Here is a 23,728-nt window from a genome sequence, read left to right on the forward strand (position 1 = left end):
TGTGCAGCAATGTTGACCTGTGTGGTGGTGGTGTATCCCCTCCTTTGTGGCCATTATGGTACGGTCTCCGTCCCCTTTGCAGAAGACGGTGGCTTTGTATTGTATTTTGGTTTGATTTTGTGATGGGGAAGACTATTATACTAGACTGTACTGGTTTTAGTTTAATCTTCTCTGTGTTTGTGGCATCTTGTTCCTTTAGCTGGCCTTTTTGGCTTTTGTATTCTGTTTGTTTCCTTCCCATTTATGGGTTTTGAATGAACATGAATTATTTCGACCAAAAAAAAAAATCCACAATCCTAAGTTGAAATATCCTTCTTGATTTGAATAATCTAACTGACCCCAAATCAGCCCGAACTCATGCCCCCAAATTGGCCATAAAACAACCCAAACTAAAGAGGTGGGCTCCATTTGCCACGTCACTCACACAATTGGTGAATAATGATTCATGTATACGAAATTATAGAAACACCCTTGCCACGTCATCAAAATTAATAGACTTTTGAATGGAGTTGACGGCATGAGGTAAAGTGGGTCACCAAACCTCGATCAGGGGATGAAAGTGACTCATTTTGAGTTTGGAGGAGCAAAATGGAATTTGACCACAGATTCAAGAGGCATTGGTGTAATTAAACCTTCTTTATTATTTGATTTCATATGGATATAATTGAAAATTTAAACACTTTATTTTAAATTCTTACACAAACCAAATATGAGAAATGAAATAAAGTTATATTTCATGATTACTTTCCCAACATTACCAAACATGGGAAAAAAATCTTCCATTTTCCAAAACATGAGAAATAATATCTCATTAAATCCTTTCTGTGAACCAATCGGATCACTAGTGTACGAGGAAGGAAATTGAGAATCAGAGAGAGAGAGTTGCATTGCCTTGCATTTGTATGGTATTATTGGAATCATATTTATATTTAATTTAATTAATGTATGGTTGTGAATGAAAGATGCATTGAATTAGGTAGAGAGAGAGAATTGGTCCAGCACATGACACATGCATATGCCCATATGCTGCTGCTTATGCTTCTCCTGGTGCATCTGACGTCTCCCTCAGCCACAAATAAAATAGAATGCATGCACTGCACACACTTACTATTTTATGAGTTCCACTTGATACCACTGCAGTGCATATGCGGCTAGCTCATCTCATCTCATCTCTTCACTTGGAGAAAACCCACGAGACATGTCAAATTCCATTTCTTCTTTTCTTTCTTCTTTTTTGTTCTGGATTTTTCATTTTCTTCTCAACGACAAGAAACCGGGATTTCTTGTTTTGCAATGAGAGAAGGAAATGCTTTTTTGTCTTGTTACTTTAGATTAAATTTTAATAAGATGACATGTAGAGAATAAAAATCAAGCATATTATGATAGAGAAAATCATAAAAGATGATTCGGATCCAACAAACAAACCATAAATTAATATTTATTCTCTAATCACTTTTGATGTTACCTTGAACACGTTCAATTTTTAAAACATTTTTTGATAGACAAAGGGAAACTCACTTCATATTTCAAATTCCAATACCATAAAAGAACTACATAGACGAAATTGTTAGAAAAGTATTACCATATATAATCTACTTCCTTATTCGATAATTTTTTAATTTTTTTTGGGGTGAAAACAGAAATAAATTGATGCGAAGAATGGGTCCTTCTTAGTTCTTATTCATTGAGAAAGTTATAAGTGAGACAGGACATGTATCATGTATGTAGGCTTTTTATGCTTTCAAAATCATCTAACGACATGAGCAATGTATGACGATGCGTAGATAGATGGCCACCACCCTTCGCATGATCTAGCAATTTGCAAATGTAATAAAGAACTGAGACATAAAAGGAAAGGAATGATTTCATACTTGAATAGATTTGCAAATGGGCCCCCTTAATGCAATTATCTTACAACTTGTGTTTGGTTCATGGAAAAGTACAACATTTGTATGAAATAGGAATATCACTATTTTGCTATTTCTGACAAATCACGATATGTCAAATAGAAAATTTATCACACGTGGCATAACGTGATTAGTAAAAAATAGCAAAATAGTATTATCTTCATTGCACACAATCTTTCATTTTTTATCCACGGGAAAAAACATAGAAAATAATTTCCCATTAAATCTTTTTAGCGAATTACTCGAAATGTAGAGTGGGCTTTTTCTGAACTGGACTGGGCCTTTTCTAGAGAGAGGGGAGAAAAATGAGAGAGAGAGAGAAATAAATAACAAGAGTCTAGGGGTGAAGAACCTTGGGGGACACAGCCCTGATTTTCCAAAACCGGCAACTTGCATGTCAGCAAACCCCACTTGAATGTGGAATTCACTGAACCAAACCTTTTTTTCGCTCTCCTTTCTCTCTCTCCCCCTAACATAATAATAATAATAATAATAATAATAATAATAAATAATAAAGAAGGGAGGAGAGGGGAAGGGAAAGAAAAGGATAGTAATAATAATACAAATACAGTGCAACAACCCAAAACCCATCAAAATTCATTCCGTTGCTTCAACAGGTTGATTAGCTAGCCAGCAGTCTCTTGCTTTTCAGTTTTCACCTTTCTCATTCTTTCCTTCTTTATCTCCGCAACCCGGCAGCCCCTTCAGAACTTCTTCTTCTTCTTCTTCTTCTTGATGATTATGTATTTATTCTGCCATAGCCCTGTAAATCGAGGCCGTCTTTGACTCTGCCAAGAGAGTTTTGAGTTCAAGGTGGAAGAGCCATAGATAGACACTGAGATGCAAAAAGCGCTCAAGGGGACCTCTCTTTCTTGCTGCCTCATTCGGAAATTTTCCTACCAAGATAACCAGAATCGAACACAAACGCATCACAGGTATATATATAACTATCGACCTTTATAATTTGTTGTAGATTCCACATGTCCTCCGCTTTTCTATTGTTGATTTCCCTTGTTTCATCTCCTTGAAAGCCAAAAACTTTATTTTTTATTTTTTATTTAAGCAAAGAAAGATGGAGATTTCATTTCTGGGTTTGTTCCCCTCCCTATTTCGTTAGTTCATTTGTTGGGTTTGGGGCCAAAGGCGCACGCTTTAACAAAATTTTATGCTTGTTCTGTTTGTTTGAGTGTTTTCCATATGTATGCTATTGTACATCAGCAGTAAGATTGATTGATATATGTGAACATATGTTATTGGGCGGAATATATATTTGTTCCAACATATATGCAATATATATACTCTCTTTTTCTTTCTTTCAACTTTTGGTGGTTCATGTTCTCTTGATTTGGCTTTCAATTTTCGATTTTGATTGAAATTCTTATTCAGTTGGATTATTTGGGACGACGTCTCATGGTTTGTGCATTGAAGACTTGACGAACTAATCACGTTTTCTTGCGATTTCTAGTATCTTTCAAACAAGTCTGAACGTCATTGTGGAAGTTGAGATCTTAGAAGCATCAAGCATCACAGGCTCCAAACAGATTCAGTGAGTTGTGGGCTGCATTGCATTGGATTGCTTTGCTTGTAATAATAGTTTGTTTAGATTTGTATGAAACCGGCATTAGTTAAAAGTGGGTTGGAGAGTTTGAGTTTTAGGGATAAATTGGGTCTTGAAGAATTCTCAGTGATATTGGAATTGGGTCAGTACTCAATACTCTACTCAGTTGGGTGCTGTGTGTGATTTGGGGGAGCACATCAGGTAAGACTTGTGTCAGAAGGTTTTATTGATTTGCAAGATCGTTGTTCAAGCTGCATCATGGATGTTAAAACAAGAAAGGTTTCTGGTGCCCCAGTGGATGAAGGGCATAAACTAGAGTATCATCATCATCATCAGAGACAAATCAAGACAACGGAATACCGTCGAACACTATCACACGGTAGAGGGAGTGGCAGAAGACTGCTGCCGGCAAGCTACTTCAGCTTGGAGTCGTTGCTTTTGCTTATATGTCTCACGGCGACTCTGTTGATCCTTCCTTTGATGCTTCCACCACTGCCTCCCCCACCCTTCATGCTGCTGTTGCTTCCCATTGGCATTCTAGCAGTGCTTATGATATTGGCTTTCATGCCTTCTAATGTGAGGGACTTGACTTATACATACGTTTAAGTATATGGTGTGTTTGTTTCCAACACAACATATGCACGCACCTCTTTCATCATACAATTTTTGTACTTCACTAAATGTTTCTTTTTTTGGGGTCAAACACTAAATGTTCAGTACCAGAAAAACACTTTTTTTTTCTTCTTCTCCCTTAACCATTCGCTAAATGTTCAATACAATACAACGATAACAGGATGGAACAAGTGACATATGAAATTTCATGGTAAATGGATTGTCATTCATGTCTACCCATACGATTGTGATGACGGGTTCTCCTTGTAGACCTAATATATTTCTTTTTCTTTTATTTAACCAAATTTTGCCAAACAGTATGACCAAATCTAATTGATAAGGTTGCTGAGACTTTCCAGAAATAGGCTGCCAAAACATTTTTAAAGCAGTCTTCTCATGGTTGGTATTTTACGTTCTGTGGAAGCTGTCATTTGAGAAAGTGAACACTAACCAAATGTGGGTTTTCTTTTACATCCGAATTGGATCTTCTTCTATGTAATTAGTACATAGTAAAATATCGTCTATCAAAATACGAACAACACTACATTATTTTAATAATGGAAATCTCTCATGCATAAGCTTAGTTAAGTTGGCTAGAGCGGATGTGCTCCCCACTCTATATCGAGTGTGAATCCCTCCCTCAGTAGTTTAGACTAGAAAAAAATAAAAAAGAATAATGGAGATCTCACTCTCGCATATATTATCAAACCCACTTTAACAATACTACTCGAGCACCTTTTCTAGTTTCCTCCTCCCCTCCATCTTTTCTAGGTTTCATCTTGCCGAATAATAAGTCCCTTCTTGTGACTTTAGCTGAGTTATGCTCAGATTTTAGGTACTCAATCACCTCTTCTATGTTCATCCCTCAATCTAATCTTTGCCTCAAAACCCTCTCTCTAAATTCTTCCATTTTCTCTAAATTTCTTCCCACGATATGAATGACTTCGCTGTGAGTTGCCTATATGTATCTCGCGATCTTTGTCAAATCAGGCTTTTGTTCGCTATTATGTGACTCCTTTTTGCTTTTATGAGCAGTTGGATATTGTTGAGGTTGATTCTTCCCCATATATGTTCTACATGTTCTTCTTGGTTAGATACGGTGGATTCTATGGCGGTACGACTTCGATCCGTGTGGTAGTCATGGTTTAGGCTTATGATTTAATTTAAGGTTTTGTTAATTTTGGGCTGTTTGTATTTGGATATGGTCTATATTCGATTTTGGTGTTTTAGGCCCTATTTGAGATTGTTTTTTTCCTAAAACATGTGATTCACTTTAAAGTTAAGTAGTTTAAGGTGTTTAGTTAAAATAAAATATCCCAATTATTTTAAAAGCAGTGGTTTTTTTACAACAGTTTTTAAAAGTAGACTCTGGATTGCTTGTCAAAATTGCTTTCAAAAGAAGTAGAGATGAGCCTTTAATGAATTTTTTAATTCCCAAAATACCATCATTAATTTTTAAAAATAATACCACCTCCACCTCCACCTCCACATCCAACTCTACTACCTCCACCTTCACAATCGCCATCCCCACCACCACCACCACATCACTACCACCACATAATTATGGCATAACACTTTCAATATCATGTCTATTCTAGTCATTAATCACAGTTACAACAGTTTTGTATTAAGATTTACCAAACGGTTTTGACACTGTCTTTTGTACTAACACTTTAAAAATATTGTTTATCAAATATGGAGTTGCTTTACTTTACAATTAATTATTTTCAAAACACAATATAAGCAACATTTTTTTGAAGTCATAGCAATCCCAAACTAGCCCTTAGTATACGCAGATTTTGTCTGATTTAGCTTTTCCTTTTGAGTTGTTTTTTTCTTAGTTGTTGCTTTTGCAGTCATGATATTCATGTCTTGCAAATATTTTTGATGCATTGCTGAAGTTTTTTAATGAATAGCGTTTGATTATAAATATAAAAAAACAATAATACTCCAGCAAATTGTAATAGTTTGTAAGAGCATCTCCATCAATGCTATAGCTAAAACTTGGTTAATTGTGACTTTAAATGGCACAAGTTAATTATATGGTTACCCACATTAACAATACTGCTCTAGCAATGTTCTCTAATTTTGACTAATATTGAATTTCAAATTATTTTTGTATGAGTGGTTTTTTTGGTTGAATTTCAGTCAAATATGTCCTAAAAGCACCTTTGGCTGGTCTGCTCGAGATGCTCCCTAAAACAGAGAGAGCATTATTTTATTTCAAAAAAATCCCAAAGGCGACGGTCGTCAAATAGTCGCTTTTGACTATAAACCCCCCTTGTCTTTACGTTTAGGTTTGAATGGTTCTCTTCCGGCTTTTGGTCTGTGGCTCCATCTATGTCCATGCTCGCGAAAGAAAGGTGGCAGAGAATCATGGCTCTATTCATTGGGATACAGCAACAACATTCCATTGTTCATTCTCTTCTTTGAAACTTCCTTTGACAAATTATTTTGGGTTTCTACATCCAAACCAGGACAAAAAAGACGACAGGAAAAGAAAATAATGCCCCCAACACGAGGTGGAGAGGAGAAGCAAAACGAATTAAAGTTACAATGATAGATACAACTTATAAGATAATAGTAGTCAAATACAAGCGCGTCATATTTCAACTCTTTTGACATGCACATTCAGACTATCATAATGTGTTATGTAGAAGAACTAAATTACAAGGTAACCACATGATGGAAATAAAATTGTCAAACCTTGGCTTTGCCATCTGAACCCAGCTAAGACGTTATTATCCATTACATATATCGGATAGTGAGGGGGAAAAAAAAGGGAAGCGAAACCCCAAAAGTAAGTAACATCTGGCTATGCATTGCTCGGAGAATGAAGTAAAAATGGAGGAAGATGATGCTCCAGAACAGCCACGAGCTCTCTGCACTGGCTCACCCCTTCTAAGACCCCACCGCCAAGCCTGCTTACAGCTTCAACAACCTGTCCTCTCAGTTTTTGCGACAACAAACAGCCACCTGCCTTGACACACTCCCTATACAGCGGCAGGTAAGCAATCGTTACCCTCAGAGGGGCTGGTAGATCTCTTAAGCAGATAGGAGATCCACCCCATTTTAAAATCCTCACCAGGCTCAAGTAATGTTCTTGTCCTTGTCTTATTCCACGCAAGAAAGCTTCCTCTGACCAATGCTCCCGAAGAAAAGCTTTTAACTCAGGAGCTACACCCTCATCATCAGACCGAGCAATACTGTCTGCAACAGCATAAGTAGCTGCTGGATCACCCAAGAAGTCGGAATGGAGAAGAAATGCAACACCATCAAGAGAACCACCACTTCGTTCACCAGCAGCCTTCAGAATTTCAATGCTTAGTGCTGCAAGGACGTGATGAGGAACATGAGGAAGGAGATAGGCAGCAACATCAACTTGGCTACTAGAAGTTGCAGCTGTGAGAGCAAGGCAGAGCTCCATGTCTCGGCAACCCCTATTCACAAACCACTCAACAACCTGCATACAGCCCCTCTCAGCAGCTCTCATCAGGGGGCCCAAGAAAGCTATGGCATTACCCTCTTCCACAAGGCATTCCATCGTACCAATCTTGCAGTAGTGAGAAGCAAAACCCAAAGCCAGGTCAACATCAACATCCAAACTGTTCCTTTGGGCAATCTAACAACACAAAACCCAGATGCCAAATATAAGTGAGATGAAAAAATTCCAGACAAACCATATATCATAACAGCAAATTTTGGGTCTCAATCTCCTAAAAAATTCTCCTAAACCCAGATGCCAAACAAAATTGAGAAGAAAAGCTGCCAGTAGAACCATTTATCATAAAAGCAAATCTTGGTTCACAATCTTCTTCTCAAAATTCTCCTAGAACTGATACATAAGCAAATTATTTATTCAAGTATGCTTCAGCATAAAAGAAGCAACAATGAATAATGTCAATGTCAGAAAAAATATTTTCGATTTTCCAGATTTTAAGAAGTAATAGTAAAAAGTAAGAAAGGATGGACATTACTTTAGAATTTTTATAAATTTATCATTAAACATGTAAGCAAAAAACAATACACACGACCAACACACATGAGCTTGAATATCAATATATAAAACCATCTTATAACAACATTTTTAAAAAAAATGACGATTGTAGTCATTAGAAGAACTAAAAACTTTGGCTTAATAACTATAATACTAATTACCATTATTATCTAATTAGTATTTATATTATGTTGAGTATTACCTAGGCACTTTTATATAAAAATAAAATAACTAACAACAGTTAAACATAATTAAATTATAAAATATATTAGGGTTATGAATTTATCCTAAAAGAAAAAAGATACATATTTTTTAATTTTTTGTTTAGTTTTGTAGTAAATGCATAAAGGACAATCAACCTCATTCTCTTTTCAAATCCAAAGAGTTAATGAACATTTTTTGGAATAGCCCTTTTTTTATTCCAACTATTTGATATTTGGATTCTGCTTCATTATGATTAGTAAAATGACTTCTCTTCAAAAAAACAAAAAACAAAAAGATTAGTAAAATGACCAAGCAGTGATACAATATTGATACATCATACATGAACAAGCAACCATGACACATCTGTCTTTCAGATGAATGACAACTAGGAATGAAACCCTCTAAGAACCTACAATCTAAGATAGTAAGGGGCCGCCTGGTAACGTTTCTGGAGAATGTTTTCAGAGAATATTTTCTGAAAGTGAAAACAAGAAATGAATTTGCATTTTCAAGATACGAGAATGATACAGTTTTAGAAAGAAAAAAAAAAGTGAAAACGTGTTAAACAATGAAAAATGTATAATTTAACAAAATAAAATATAATTCTGATATTTTTTAAAGGCTAAAATTATCATACAAATATAAAAATATTTTTTAACAAATACAAAAAAGAACTACGGTGCAAATATAGAAATAAAATTTAAAAACAACTCAAAAGCAGTTGCTTTCAGCCGACATCCTCCCCCATTTTTCTTTTTTCTCCTCCTCCTTTCTTTCTTCCTCTTCTCTCCTTTCTCTTTTCTTCCTTCCCAGTCCCCATTCCTTCTTTTTTTTTCTCTTTCTCTTCTCTCCTTTCTCTCCTCTTCTTCCTTCCCATCCCAGGCCCTGTCTCTCTCTTTCTTGAGAGGTACTCTTGATCATAAGATTTGACGTATGATGTATTTCCGTTATATGTACACCGATGCATATGTAATTTCTAATTATACTGAGATGCAATCCACTAATGATTTGTGAGCAAGATTTTGTAGGAAATAAATCTAATAACATGCAGGTCTAGAGTGCACTAAAGCGGAGAACAAAGACATGACCCACATTATATATGCCTTGCAAAGGCTAATGATGATATGCATGCCTCGTGGAGGAGGCTATTAATGCAAAATGTTGAGGGGGATGTGATTAAGCCCATAAGGGAGTCACCTAAGGAGGTAACCCAACTTCTGTGATTGGCGATCCCATGAAGGAAGTTCAATGTGGTAGAAACAATCCATACTGCGTGACTCATATAGCACTCATAAAACTATGGAGATATCCTTGATATATTCTTCTGCTCATCCCTAAGGCAAAAGTGCTATTTTATGTACGTTAGGAAGGGATTTATCCCTGAATGAGTTTTGAGGAGGGCAATCTCCCATGGGGTGCAGGTCACATGTACTCTTGGAGAACTCACCTAAGTGAGAGACGTCGTGAGGCGGCGATTGTGAGAATTGGGCTATTCTCTAGTAACTCTCATGAGAATCAAGATTGGCACATGGCCATAATAGCGCTACCCCGCATCCAAATCTCAACCAAAACTATGTGTGGAATATGTTGAAGTTTGGTCAAAGGTGCCGAGTTCAATACTTTGTACATTCAGGTTCCTCAAATGGAGACTATTATCACTAAGTGAAGGTTCAAGCCCTAAAGGCACATACACGTATTGCATAATATTATGTTGCCCATATATAAATATATATTTTTACTATTTTTTGTCATGGTAAAATTTTGAAAACCTTGTGGGGGATTGTTGGAATTTTAAAAAGGTTTTATTTTTTTTTTACCGTTTTGATTTGTTTAATTATTCTGGTTGTTTTATTTTATTTATTGTGAGGATTATAAATATTAAATTTTCAAGTTTTATTTCTATATTGAATGTCTTAATTTTCTAGTTTAATGTGGTGTAGGTTACATGTTTTTAGATGCCTATAAAAGGCCACTCCACCTTCACATTTGAAATACGACCACATAACACAAATACAAATACAATACCATACTACCACAACCACCATTACAATCTGATTCTCTCATCTTCTACCTTTCATACTTTCTCTACTTATATAATTATTTTTGGGCAACAGTTTTGTGACTTGAAGACCTATATCCAACATATTCATAACGGACCTTGAGCCTGTGTATCGGGGGTTGTATCTTGGAGTCTTGTAGACCGTTAGTACCTGCATGTAGGGAGGCTACAAAGGCTTTAGGACGTCTTTAGCGTGCTTCAACATACCAGGCTTGCTTTCATAATCTTAAATTATTTTACTTTTATTTACCTATTATTCATTTATTTAGTTTTACTTTACCTTAAAAGACTTTCAAATTTATTTTATATATTATTTATATTATAAAGGGTTTTGCCTCTCTTTTTCTGCAATTTGCTAAGTGGGTGGTGGTACTTCGATTTGGTACAGGCGGTATTGATGGTAGGGTTGATTGGGTTCGACTGGGTTGTGGTGCGATTATCAGGTGGCTGGTCTGTTGTGGTAACTGTGGTTCGATTGGCTTGTAGTGGCTGTTGGGTGGTATTTGACGACGGTGGTTATGATGGTGGCTTATGCTCTGTTTTTTTGCCAATGAATCCATGTTCTCTGCATTTTCAGTGAATTATAACTAAAAGGTTGAAAACGATTTCAGAAAACGTTTTCTGTGTTTTCTGAGAATGAAAACAGAAAATGGCCGCTGAAAACACCACAGAACAGGCCCTAAGTATCAGAAAAATACATAACTACATACATACAACTATGCTTGTTAAAATACAACTTGCTTTTGTTTAGTTTCTTGTGAGAAAAAAAAAATTCCATAATGAATTCTTACTCATCTGATGTTCTTAGGGTGCCTTTCTTCCATTTTTGGCTTTTGTGGAATGCTAGAATCATGGCAGGCATGAATGAATGAATCAAGTATAGATTCCTTTTTCTTTTTCTTTTTTTCTGTTCCTTTAATTTCTTTTATCAGCTCCTAGTGTCCCATCGTGGAATTGGTGAAGTCAGAAAGCATTCTAATAAACTTCATGATGCCAGGCTGCTCTTTCTCTAAGGTTATTTTGTAGCTTGGTATAGTAACATATTTTACAGCTTTCTAGATTTTACAAACAAACAAAAAAACCACATGACTAATTTTCCACATAAAATACTAACAGAAAAGCACTCAGGCAAAAAATAATATCCAAATGCTAGGAAGGCAAATAAACATCATCATGGCATCTAAACAAGATATTAAAGTCACCTGCAATAAGATGCGCACAAGCTCTGTACTCCCAAAACGAGAGGCTTCAAGAAAACACTGATTAACATTGTCCGCGCCCCCTTCCACCAACATACCCAATAAACCATGAATTGCAGTTGCCGAGATCCCAGATGCCCAGCCAGAGTTGAATGAACTAGAAAAGAGAGTTAGGGGAAAGCAAGCAGCATCAAAGGCCTCCGTGAAATCCTTCCCAGAAAGCTGGTTACCAGCAAGATCTATGAACGTCTTAAATGCTGATAACTGGAGTTGGATCTCAACTGATGAGCTATTGTTAACTCTATCCTTTTTACCCTGACAACGAGAATGGAAGCCTATGCATTTCAGAGCCCATTCAGTAAACTTTTGAACCTTAGCACCAGCTTCTGCCTTCAAGACCTCATCTCCATTGCATTCCTGGAGACGCTCATGCAACCTATCAAAAAAAAAACAATGAAGCAAAAGGCACACCAATAACAGGATTAAAGGGAAAAAGACTGACAAGGTGCTCAGCAGACACAATAAAAAATACCACACTATACTCTTGTACTTTAAATAAAAGAAGGGAAAATCAAAGGACATAAACGAATGAAATCTATGCATTCTTAAGTTTTGATAGCAAGTGGTCCTTTTGCACAACTCCCAGGTTTTCTACATATATGCTCGTACACAGATTGGCTGAAAGCATATGAACTGACACATAAAAATTACTATAATATGATAACTACAAAAACTGAATATATGCACTTTTTCTGCTTAACGAATTGCTCACTTCATTAAGAATTTAAGAACAAGAGCAAGGCATAAACGAACTAGAACTATACAGTTCAATCACAAACTTCAATAAATAGAGTAATTTTATCCTACTAGTAAGAAAGATAATGCATTCTAATCTACCCAGTCCTCCTTATTAGTTATAAAGTCTTCATCTTCAATTCTGGAAAAGACTTCTGTAGTCTTTATGGACCCATGCACAGTACAGAAACCCATGCAAAAACACAGCAATATTTGTCGTTATACAAGCATACAGTTTTTTCTAAGTGTTTCTGATTCAAGCCTGCGCAACAAATGCAAAAGGTCAAAGAAAAAAAATTGAAAACTACTTTCTCAAATAGATGGCAAAAACAATAGCTCTCAGTACATATTAAGTGGCATCCCTACAAATTCAGCATGTATATCAACAGTACCGAAAAATTAACACAGGGTTTCAAATATTGATAGATGATCACTCATTAACTACAGAAGATATAACAGAACCATACATGATGTCAAATCAGATTCAATCTTCTCAGAAAGATAATAAAATAAATAAATATTTCCCCATATAAGACTGAAAACATTAAGCCTTACCTTTGGGCCATTACTGTGACTGTATCTGCAAGACTCATTGTTCGGCTCTGACAAGCAGAGACGCAAGAAGCAAGAAATGAAGTCCTCAAGGCAGCTCTGGTGAAGTCATACGCACCATTGACAATTATCTTCTTAATCAATCCCGTTATCCCATAGAGCTCTTGTTGTGTGCTCAAGAACCATATTGAATCCAGAGTGATGCACAAAGCATCATTCAAGGTTTGTGGATCAGCTAACAGGATCAAACTCTCTGCAAGTTCCCAATCATGGGAACTCACCGCACCCTGAAACAAACGTCCCAACTCAATCCTATCTTGTCTACTGAGTTTCTTCTCTTGCTCAATTTTCTCCTTCTTCTCCAGGTTGGAATCCACCACAACGGCCCGAGATTTGAGTTTCTTGGAACTACAACTACAATTAGTGAACATCCTTGACTCCTTCCTGACAAGGGGTCCTTCTCTAGAAAATACCACATTACTTCCCTCCCCTTTGTCTGACGCTAAACCTTGAACTCCGTTATTTGGACAATCAATTCCACTCTCTTCAGCTTCCATTTCAATATAAGTGGGGTCTTCAGAATTAGTCTCGTTTACCACAATCCAACCACCATTACCCTCAACAGGTGCCATCTCCTTTTCCATCCTCGCCCTCTATAGACTATTCTATTCCCCTTCCCACGAATTTCCGTAATTTAAAATAAAATTGAAGGAAAAACCCCTCTAATCAGGCTATCACACAAATTTCCCAAAAAGCATCATCAAACAGCCCAAGTAGTAAAAGTATAACTGATAATATAATGGAAGAAACTCATCGCTCACGATTCCAAATCCAACAACACCAAATGGTTAATGCACGAATTGGTTACAAAAGTTTACTCCCTTTTTTTGTTTCTCCTCCTTCGATCACTGCTCCACTTGGAGTTAGGCGAACAAATCGAAAACCAAAGTCCTCAACATGCAATGGAATTAAAATAAGCCCTAAATTCTCGAATTCCTATACATGTTGGTGTTAAGAGACAATCCAGAACAAGCAAACCAGAGAAAGAACCTACCAGCCATACCCGTCAAATATCAAATGTCAGAGAGGACCACAGTCGCAACAACACTGGAAAAACCCTAGAAACCCTCCTTTCAGCGAATCCGAAGGGATTCCAGCAATATATCAAGGATCGAGAATCACCCTACAACACCCAGAACCTCGTTTATCAGCACGTTAACAAAAATACTAACAAAATCGTTAAAGGCATCAAATAAAAAATAAAAAATAAACTATCTAAAACTAAACAGAATCTGTTAGGGAAGGAGGAAAGAAAGGAAACGAAAAAGCAATGCAATCGAAAATGAGTGCATAAATAGTAAGAACTTAAACAAAGAGGAAAAGGCAAAACGAAAATAACATGGAATGAATAAATAGATATAGCAAACCTCTGATTAATTGTGGTGGAGGACAGAGACTCATCAGAGAGCAAAACTCTGAGATTTTTATTCATTCCCTTCAATTTTTTCATTTCCTATCTGGAAAACCATTATAGATGTTTTCTGTTTATTTTATTTCCTTTATTATTCATTTTGTTAAAGGAATCTGCCAATTTGCCCCTTGAATTCTACGATCACTGTCAATTTGTCTCCGAATTAAATTTTCTAAATTTTAATTATTCTATGTAATGTTAAATTTCTACACGTCATTCAATTTGCCTCCTAATAATAAATTATATAATAGTACGCTAATATGGTTATATGGGAGTGCATTTTTGCTCACCACTTTAACCCAAGGGGTAAACTATTGAAATGCCCTATGAACTTGTACATAATTATCAATTTACCCTCTAACCTTTATTTTTAGAAAATTAAAGACTAACTAAATTTTATTCTCAATTCCCCTCCCACCGTCTAAATCTCAACATTTCATCTAATTTGTCATTAAATATGAGGACAAGTTGGTCATTTTAAAATGTTGAAATAATATTTTATTTAATTTTTTAATAAACAAAGGGGCCCACCCACTTCATCTTTTTCCCTTTTGTTGTAATTGAAGATACAAAGGGGAGGGGGGAGCTCGAATGGGAAAGGGAGAGAGAGAGGGGGAGCGAGAGAGAGAGAGAGAGAGAGAGAGAGAGAGAGAGAGAGAGGAAGAGATGGAGAAAAGGGAGGTTGGCTTGCGGTGGTGGTCATGGGGGAATGATGGAGAAGAAAATGGGTGGTTGCGGTGGTTATGGGTTGTGGGGAAGGGGGGTTTGTCTATGGGTTCTAGGTTCGTTGGGGGGTGGGTCTATGATGGGGATGTGGGGGAGCTTGAGAGAGAGAGAGAGAGAGAGAGAGAGAGAGAGAGCACGCACAAGATTGTTGTTGTCAAATTTGTGGTTTTTAGAAACCAATTAGTTTTTTTATTTGTTTTAATTTGGAATAATTCGGTAGTTGTGAATTTGGGGTTTAGGATATTGATTTTTTGGGTGTTTGTGTGATCAGGTCTAAATTTGATTGATTAGGAGAATTCTATTGAATGGGTCGTAGAGAGTTTCGTGTTTTGATTATAAATTGAAGGCTTTGAAAGGTTGGGGTTGTGTGGATGATTTATGTGGGGACTAGGGATGCGAGGAAGGGTGGCTTGCGGTGGTCATGAAGGAATGGGTGAGAAGAAAACGGGTGGTCGTGGGGGTTATGGGTTCATTAGGGGTGGGTTTATGGGTTCTGGGTTCGTTGAGGGGTGGTAGTCATGGGGGAATCGGGTTAGGATGGGAAGGGGTGAATGGTCTAGAATGAAGGGTTGGTGGTCATGGGGGAATGAGGTGGAGAAGAAGACCGCAAGGGGGGGAGGGGGGTCCATAGGTTTATTTTTTCCTTTAATTTTTTCAAAAAATATATATTTGTAATGATTTGAGGGATTGGTGGATGATATGTTGTTGATTTAGACGGTAGGGGGGAATTGGCAATAAAATTTAGTTCAAGTCTTTAATTTTCTATAAAAAAAAAAGGTAAGGGGGTAAATTGATAATTAAGTATAAGTTCAATGGGCATTTTGGCAGTTTACCCTATCACAAGGTGTATGTTTAACACCCTTCTCAACACTTGACACGTGTCTATATGCATAATCATGCTTCCATAGTACAAAGTAAAAATAGATATTTATAAAAATACCCAATCCTAGACATGTATTTATAAAAATACCCAAGCACTATTTAAACATAGAAACATACCCAAAATGGGTTTTGGGTATGTGTGTAATGATGAGTGTTGGGTATGTTTATAAATGGGTTTTGAGTGTGTGTAATGATGAGTTTTGGGTATGTTTATAAAGTGTTTTGGGTGTTTGGTATTTTTATAATTTTAGCCCCCATTTTGGGTATTTTAGCGAAACTCCCAAGTAAAAAAGTTAACTATAGTTGTGTTTATGGACACGTATAAAGTATTCAAAATGGTGGTGAGGATACACATTGGGTTAAAGTGGTGAGCAAAACTATTTTTGGTCATGTGTTATAGTTTGTACATGTATTATAATATGAATGAATGACATGATTGATTTTACCCCCTTTAGGGAATAATATCAATAAATACACTTACATTATAATATGTGGGCAAATTATACCACGTGGTCATACAAACGTACTACATTATAATTACTTGTAATTTTTTATAAATGATTTTGAAGTGTTACAAATCTTTGTGTATTGTTGCTTCAAATTACTGTAAAAAAGAACAATTTGTCCTTTATAATGTCACATGTGTCCGCCCATCACATGACACTATTAGAATTTGGTGGCATGTTTACTCATCTGTAATCAGATTAAGTTGAATTGAATTGAGGAGGAGTTGGATTAAAGAGAGTTAGAATCCGGATTCCTATAAAGTTGTTTACTAAACCATATGAATTGGGGGTAGGAGTGGTACTAATTCCTTATAAGTTATTTACTAAATTCTCATGAATTGGAATTGAAACCAAATTGATTACTAAAATGCTCTCGTTGTTGGGTTAAAGTGATGACAAATTTGAAAATTTAAAATTTGTGTGAGGATATAATGGGTAAAGAGATGAATTCCTAATGGGTGAGTTTTCCATAAATTAGAATACCACCTCTCACCCAAGAGTCCAATTCCTCCAAAATCAGGAGTTGATTCCTCCATGTGAAGTAAACACATGAGTATCCGTAGGAGGAATTCAACTCATTATTTTAATTCCGATTACAAATTAGTAAACATGAAATGTGTAGATATTCACGATGTGTGGTAGATTGACCAATAAAAATAGTACAAAATTCTAATGTGTAGATATTCACATTTTTTTTTTTGGGAAGACCTTTCTTATTGAGAGGAGCAATATCATACTAAACTCACACACACTACATGGATGCTAGGACTTGAACCCAGGACCTTTCTTGGGGGAGTAATTGCTCAAAACCACTACACTAGTGGATTTTTGTGTGTGCAGATATTCACTATTAAATATAATACATAATATTGATTATATATTTATAAATGATAATTTTAAATACAGAACCTGGGAAAGTGCTTACGGTTATGTGCAATGTGATGCTATAAACTACAATACAAACATATAGAGAGGAAAGGATTTGAACTTTCAGTGCAAATGGTGGGCACAGTGCCATGGTTCCCTTCCCATATATGCATACTTTACTTTTTCTTTATTGCAAACATTTGCATGTGTTTGAAAGAGAAAATTTAAGAATGTTGATAAATAGTAAAAGTATGAGGTTTCAACTAAAATGGCAACGAGATTTAATACATGACTTTAAAGTTTATGTACATTGAAAATTATACTACGAAAATATGTGATGCTGCTGATGGCGGTAGCTACGTTAGTAGGGTTGATGTTATTGGTGGTGTTTGATGGGTTATGCTCGTGTGAGGTGCTCGTAAGGAGGTGGCGACAATGTTGGATTGATGATGGTAATAGTGGTGGCGATAGTAGGAGTGATGATGTTGGTCATGTTGTTGATAAGGCAGTGAGGATGTTGGGTTGGTTAGTTAGGAGAACTCATATTGCCCATTTTATTTTATGCGATATGCGATATGCGTTTTAAATTGGCATGGTTACTTGCAAGTTGCAAAAGAATGAGGGAAGTCATGAATTGGGGAGCTTAAGAATACGATAATAAGGAATTGGAATCCGATAGTTGATATGATTCCCAATTTTGACGGTATTTACGGATTTTTACCATGGAATATTTTTTTATTATGTAAAGTGTAAATAAACGTAAGAGAAGTACGAAATGAGATTCATTTTAGTAAACGCACATGAAGAAATAATTGAGGGCATGTTTACTTATTATGAATGGAGGAAGTCATGAATCGAGAAATTTAGATAAGGGAATCAAAATATTGGAAACAGATCAACTACTCTAATAGTTGATCTTATTTTCAATTTTGAGGATATTCGATTACATATTTTAAAATGGAATCCACATAATTTTTTTTTATTACTTATATATCAGTAAACGCCAAAAAATCAAGAATTGGAATCATACACTCATGCTAATAACCATTACTAATAAGTAAATCGACCGTAATTACCGAGTAAAAGGAAATACGAAATCATTTTCCATCCCAACACAAGAAGAAATGTAAAGGAATAAAAATCCTCATAAGCTTTTCCTAATAGACACACAAAGCATCTTACTAGAAATTGTAATATATTCAGATTTAAAAAGAAAAAAGAAAAAAAAGAAAAAGGTAAGTAGTGCTGATATATTATTATTGCAATACCAGCACGACATAGATTAGACTTGTGTGAGAAACTGGGAAGAGAGCTTGAGACCAAAACCCTAGAATTGTGTGAAGTTTGATCTGTTCAGATCAAAGAAGCTAAGAGGCAATGGATGAAGAGTATGATGTCATAGTGTTGGGAACGGGTCTCAAAGAATGCATCCTCAGCGGTCTTCTCTCCGTTGACGGCCTGAAGGTCACACCTTCCGCCACTCCTACACTTATTTTTTCTTGTTTTTTCAATCTCATCCATGGACTCTGTTTTTTCACTTTGATTATTATTATTATTATGTGTAATTGCTTTTCCAACTGGGTCGACGGGGTATACTCGCAGTTGTGATCGGACGGATCTAGATGCTCCAAACCATCTCACAGTCTTTTTTTTGTTCCATTAATTTCATTTCTCTGTTTCTGTTTACTTGGATGTTTGTCTAAATTCGTATTGTCTTACTTCAACTGGTTTTGATCTGAACCTATTAGTCCAAAGTGCGTCTAACCAAGTGCGCTTTACTGTCAATCTTAGACCCTGAAAAAACTGCAACTCAAACTGGGCTGCCAGGATATTAGTAGCTTCATTCATCTTTTACCCATTTAACATCCTCATTTCTCCAACTATTTTGGCAAATAACCAAGGAGAAAATCTCTAATGATAAATGTCTGACAGGGCCAGTGGGATTTTATCCTACTTCTATAGCTTGCCTGATGACAACCGCTCCCCAAAATTACTTAAAGTCTGTGCTTAGTTACTACATTATTATGTGTATTTGAGTTCCTGATGCGATGTGAAAGTTTTTGCTTGCTAAGACTTAAAATTGCTTACTCTTTACTTCTATTCTCCTTAACAAACTTTCATCTGTTTAAACTGGAACAATTGTTTGAGATTGATTTTCTGGTTGATTTCTAACTATTTTTCTCTCTCCCTCCTACATGTAGAAAGAATGGTTATTAAACCACTTCTTCTTTTGTTCGTGCCTTTCCTTCTCTTCTCATTCTGTTTTTCCATGGTCTTTCCTTTTTGTACTTATTTCTTCTGTTGGGGCATGTAGGGCAAAAACCTTAGCACTTTTGCTATTTGTTAACCCTTATATATTTACTGGTTTTTTAATTTGTATAAATTTATTATCTGCCGATGATGATTGAGTGTTGATAAAAAAAACTAGGGACTTTTAGTATTGATGCGTGCATCTTGTGAACCAGGTTCTGCACATGGATAGGAATGATTATTATGGAGGAGAGTGTGCATCACTTAATCTTGTCCAGGTCCTGATCTGCCCCTTACTGTTTAAACAATAAAGTCTCAATGAAGTATCAGTTCTGTACTTCTATTGCTATCTCTCTCTCCCTTAAACTTTCCATTTAAATATTTATCTTGATCTTTAAATGATTAACTTGCAGCTATGGAAGAGGTTCAGGGGAGATGATAAGCCCCCAGCACATTTGGGCTCTAGTAGGGATTATAATGTGGACATGGTCCCTAAGGTAGGTTTTGTGTGTTTCCTTGCTTTCTGCATTGTGTTTGGCCCACTATTTGTGGGTTATTTATTTATATTTATTTTCAAGTTTTCTTAAAGTGTTGTATTTTTCTCTGTCTAGTTTATGATGGCCAATGGTACTCTAGTGCGTGTCCTAATTCACACAGATGTCACCAAGTATTTGTACTTCAAAGCTGTGGATGGCAGTTTTGTGTATAATAAAGGAAAGGTAGAATTTGTACTAACTTATTCGAAACCTGTATTTAGTATTTACACACGCTCAGACATATGTGTGTATAGATTTTACCTTAACATTTATGAGTGGCATATGAAATGTTGCAATAGGTTCACAAGGTTCCAGCAACTGACATGGAGGCACTTAAATCTCCACTCATGGGTCTGTTTGAAAAGCGCCGTGCCCGCAAGTTCTTCATATATGTTCAAGATTATAATGAAAGTGATCCCAAAACACATGAGGGAATGGACTTAACAAGAGTGACTACTAGAGACTTGATTGCGTAAGTGATTGGATGTTGCCCTCTTTGCAAATGAACTCTATCATTGTAAGAAGAATCCTAATTTGCAATCTTGATGGTCTCATTATCGTCTCAATATCTTATAAAAATAAATTTTAAGCAATGGATCGAAGATTAGTTGGTTGCATATTGCTTAATGGGTGTTCAAAATTTATGCGATAAGTATTTGGGGTGTAATGTTGGGATGTAAACTTGTTCACACAGAGAGAGAGAGAGAGAGAGAGAGAGAGAGAGAGAGAGAGAGGGACCTAGTTGTACCAACCAATGATTGCCTTTGTTTTATATTGTATATGGTTAAGAGAGGTGATCTTATTTCGGTTGCACTGTTGATACTGTACGTGTAATGAACTTAGTAACAATCTGAGACCATTTGTTTTTTTTTTGTGTGGTTGATGTTTTGACAGAAAATATGGTCTTGATGACAACACTGTTGACTTCATTGGGCATGCAGTGGCACTTAATAGAGATGACCGCTACCTGGATGAACCTGCACTGGAGACTGTGAATAGAATGAAGGTAAATACTGGTTGGGGTTCACAGTTGATATTTGTATGCCTGGATTTTAAATTCGCATATATTACAAGTTTCATTTTTTCATGAACTTGAGTTTTACCCTTGTTTTTGTCGTAGCTATATGCGGAGTCTGTTGCACGTTTTCAAGGAGGATCACCATACATATATCCATTATATGGATTAGGAGAGCTTCCCCAGGTCTCTTTCTCTCTATTTAAACTATTGTAGTTAATGTCAAAGTTGGTAAAGATATTCATTTTATATTTTTGGCGCTTCATGTAGGCATTTGCACGACTTAGTGCAGTTTATGGTGGGACATATATGTTGAATAAACCTGAGTGCAAGGTACTCCTTACTCATGTTTCTTGGATTTAACACTCTTTCACACTCTTTCCCTTATGTTATTGCATTAGTTTTTTCTACTCTAGATTTGGAAAATTGCTGTGTATGTGAATTTTATTGTCGGTCAAGACTGAGTTTGATACCGCATGATACCAGGTAGAGTTCAATGATGAGGGGAAGGTAATCGGTGTAACATCTGAAGGGGAAACTGCTAGGTGCACAAAAGTTGTCTGTGATCCTTCTTACTTGCCCAACAAGGTAAACCCTTCTAAGTTGGTGTGGCTATAATATCAATTTTCTGTTCACCTTATGCATTGTAAGTAGGCAGATGATTCTATTGAATTATAGGTCCATAGGGGACAGACAATTGCTTCTCTTTTCTTCTGTGCCATGCTTGAAGGGTGAAGAAAAATGCTCATTATCCCACACTTGACTGAAAATTTATTGCATTTCAACAGGTTAGGAAGGTTGGTAAGGTTGCAAGGGCTATTGCGATAATGAGCCACCCAATTCCAAACACCAATGATTCTCATTCAGTGCAGGTTATCCTGCCACAGAAGCAGTTGGGTCGCAGATCAGATATGTGAGTTCTTATGTTTGTGACAACTATGAAGGTTGCCAGCAATGCACTTGTGTATCTTGTATCTGTGATTTTAGAATGGGGTTAAAGGTATCTAAATAGTTAAAATGTTTCATGTCTGGAGCATGGTATGTTTACCTGATCTATAGTTGATTGGTTAGAATATACTAAAAAGATCTAATTTAATTGGGCATCGTGGAAATACCACGGACTCTGTAACTTTGGAAATCATTCGTGGTCTGCAAGTCCTCTCTTGGGATAAGGTAAAACTTTGAGCGAACAACCAAATTCTTGATCTTACCTTGATCTGATTTGAGGTCTGTGTCACTGTTGCTTTAGCAAAAAGCAATCCCATGACTAGCTTTTCTTTTGCTATGAGAAAGAAACGGCATCTTTTTATTTTTCTTTACTTTTTCGAATACGAAGAAAGTAATGGCATAATTTATACATACAAATGAACCCTGATTGTTTTATCTCTGTTTTGTATTGGATATGCAATGTTATTTCCAGTGGATTTCTTAATCACTTCTCTATATACTATGAAGCAATGGTTTGTTGGTGGATATTTATTTATTCCAATTTATCTCTTATTATCTTACTACACTACTACTACTACTACTACTACTACAACTTTTATATTATTATTTTGTATCTTTTGTACTACAGGCTAAGTTTTGTGATGCTTTTATGACTGAGCAGGTATCTTTTCTGTTGCTCTTACTCCCACAATGTTGCTCCAAAGGGAAAATTTATTGCATTTGTATCAACAGAGGCAGAGACTGATCATCCTGAGACTGAGCTAAAGCCAGGAATTGACCTTTTAGGGCCTGTTGAAGAGATATTTTTTGATATTTATGACAGATATGAGCCAGTCAATGAACCCTCTTTGGACAATTGCTTCATATCAACCGTGAGTCATTTTCAAGTCTTGGCCTGTTCCGTGTATTCTTCATTATTACTTATGCACACTTGATGTATGCCTTCTTATGTTTAACAGAGTTATGATGCGACAACACACTTTGAGTCCACTGTCATGGATGTACTCAACATGTATACCTTGATTACAGGGAAGGTAAGAAATATAGGCTAATTGGTTCCATTCTTTTCCATTTCATGTCTCCTTCAAGTCTTGACGGAAATTGCCTTCAATTAAATTCAAAAGCTACTATTGACTAACTTGCCCTTGTTCATTTTACTGTTTCAAAGAGTTATGTTTATCATACGAGGCTTAACCAAAATACCTGGAATTTTGGAGCAGGTTCTTGACCTCAGTGTGGACCTAAGTGCTGCTAGTGCTGCAGAAGAATGAGTAAAAACTACATGTGGTGCCTGTACAATTGTGCTTTGTTCCAAGTACGTTGAACTGCTTAAGTTGCTGGTGGTAATCCTCATACCGTGGAGGACTATATAAGTTTTCACTTTTAATCATGGACTTGATATGCGATATAATGCTGTTTTAAATGTACTAAACGTCCTTTCAAGAAAAATTGTACGTTAAAACATGTTTAGATTTCGGACATGCACTTGTGGTAATGTTGTTTTCAGGTTGTGAGTATGCGGGGAGGCATATAAAAGTATTACTTATCAGGGGAACTTCATTGAAGTAAATGACGTTCGTGTTATGTGTATATATATATATATATGTATGCTACTTTGAATACATAAACAACAAACCACCAAAA

General features: G+C 36.2%; 3 protein-coding genes across 5 annotated transcripts; 2 read left to right on the top strand and 1 right to left on the bottom strand.

Moving 5' to 3' along the window:
- Positions 1 to 2,425: 2,425 nt before the first annotated feature.
- Positions 2,426 to 4,204, top strand: ARL (ARGOS-like protein). Of its 2 annotated transcripts, none has more exons than XM_088256003.1 (2): positions 2,426 to 2,842; positions 3,294 to 4,204. In XM_088256003.1, exon 2 carries the CDS (start codon positions 3,724 to 3,726, stop codon positions 4,069 to 4,071), a length of 348 nt encoding a protein of 115 aa, XP_088112129.1. In that variant the 5' UTR covers positions 2,426 to 2,842; positions 3,294 to 3,723; the 3' UTR covers positions 4,072 to 4,204. The 2 variants fall into 2 exon arrangements, with proteins under 2 accessions (XP_088112129.1, XP_088112128.1); XM_088256002.1 differs by having other exon boundaries at positions 2,427 to 2,842; positions 3,373 to 4,204.
- A 2,410-nt stretch (positions 4,205 to 6,614) lies between these two features.
- Positions 6,615 to 14,470, bottom strand: LOC110756864 (Ankyrin repeat family protein). Of its 2 annotated transcripts, XM_021958340.2 has the most exons (4): positions 14,311 to 14,470; positions 12,887 to 14,066; positions 11,540 to 11,972; positions 6,615 to 7,699 (listed from the first exon to the last, which is right to left on the bottom strand). In XM_021958340.2, the coding sequence occupies exons 2-4, from the start codon at positions 13,525 to 13,527 to the stop codon at positions 6,893 to 6,895; spliced, it is 1,881 nt and encodes a 626-aa protein (XP_021814032.1). In that variant the 5' UTR covers positions 13,528 to 14,066; positions 14,311 to 14,470; the 3' UTR covers positions 6,615 to 6,892. The 2 variants fall into 2 exon arrangements, with proteins under 2 accessions (XP_021814032.1, XP_088100075.1); XM_088243949.1 differs by lacking the exon at positions 14,311 to 14,470 and having other exon boundaries at positions 12,887 to 14,268.
- A 4,102-nt stretch (positions 14,471 to 18,572) lies between these two features.
- GDI1 (guanosine nucleotide diphosphate dissociation inhibitor 1) lies at positions 18,573 to 23,654 on the top strand. The gene is made up of 13 exons (XM_021958342.2): positions 18,573 to 18,799; positions 19,801 to 19,863; positions 19,999 to 20,082; positions 20,197 to 20,304; positions 20,421 to 20,593; positions 21,016 to 21,127; positions 21,242 to 21,322; positions 21,407 to 21,469; positions 21,623 to 21,724; positions 21,925 to 22,049; positions 22,746 to 22,956; positions 23,044 to 23,118; positions 23,305 to 23,654. Exons 1-13 carry the CDS (start codon positions 18,713 to 18,715, stop codon positions 23,353 to 23,355), a joined length of 1,335 nt encoding a protein of 444 aa, XP_021814034.1. The 5' UTR covers positions 18,573 to 18,712; the 3' UTR covers positions 23,356 to 23,654.
- The last annotated feature ends 74 nt before the right edge of the window (positions 23,655 to 23,728 follow it).

Source organism: Prunus avium, chromosome 7 (assembly GCF_965620075.1).
Source record: "Prunus avium chromosome 7, drPruAviu1.hap1.1, whole genome shotgun sequence".
Classification (NCBI taxonomy): Eukaryota; Viridiplantae; Streptophyta; class Magnoliopsida; order Rosales; family Rosaceae; genus Prunus; species Prunus avium.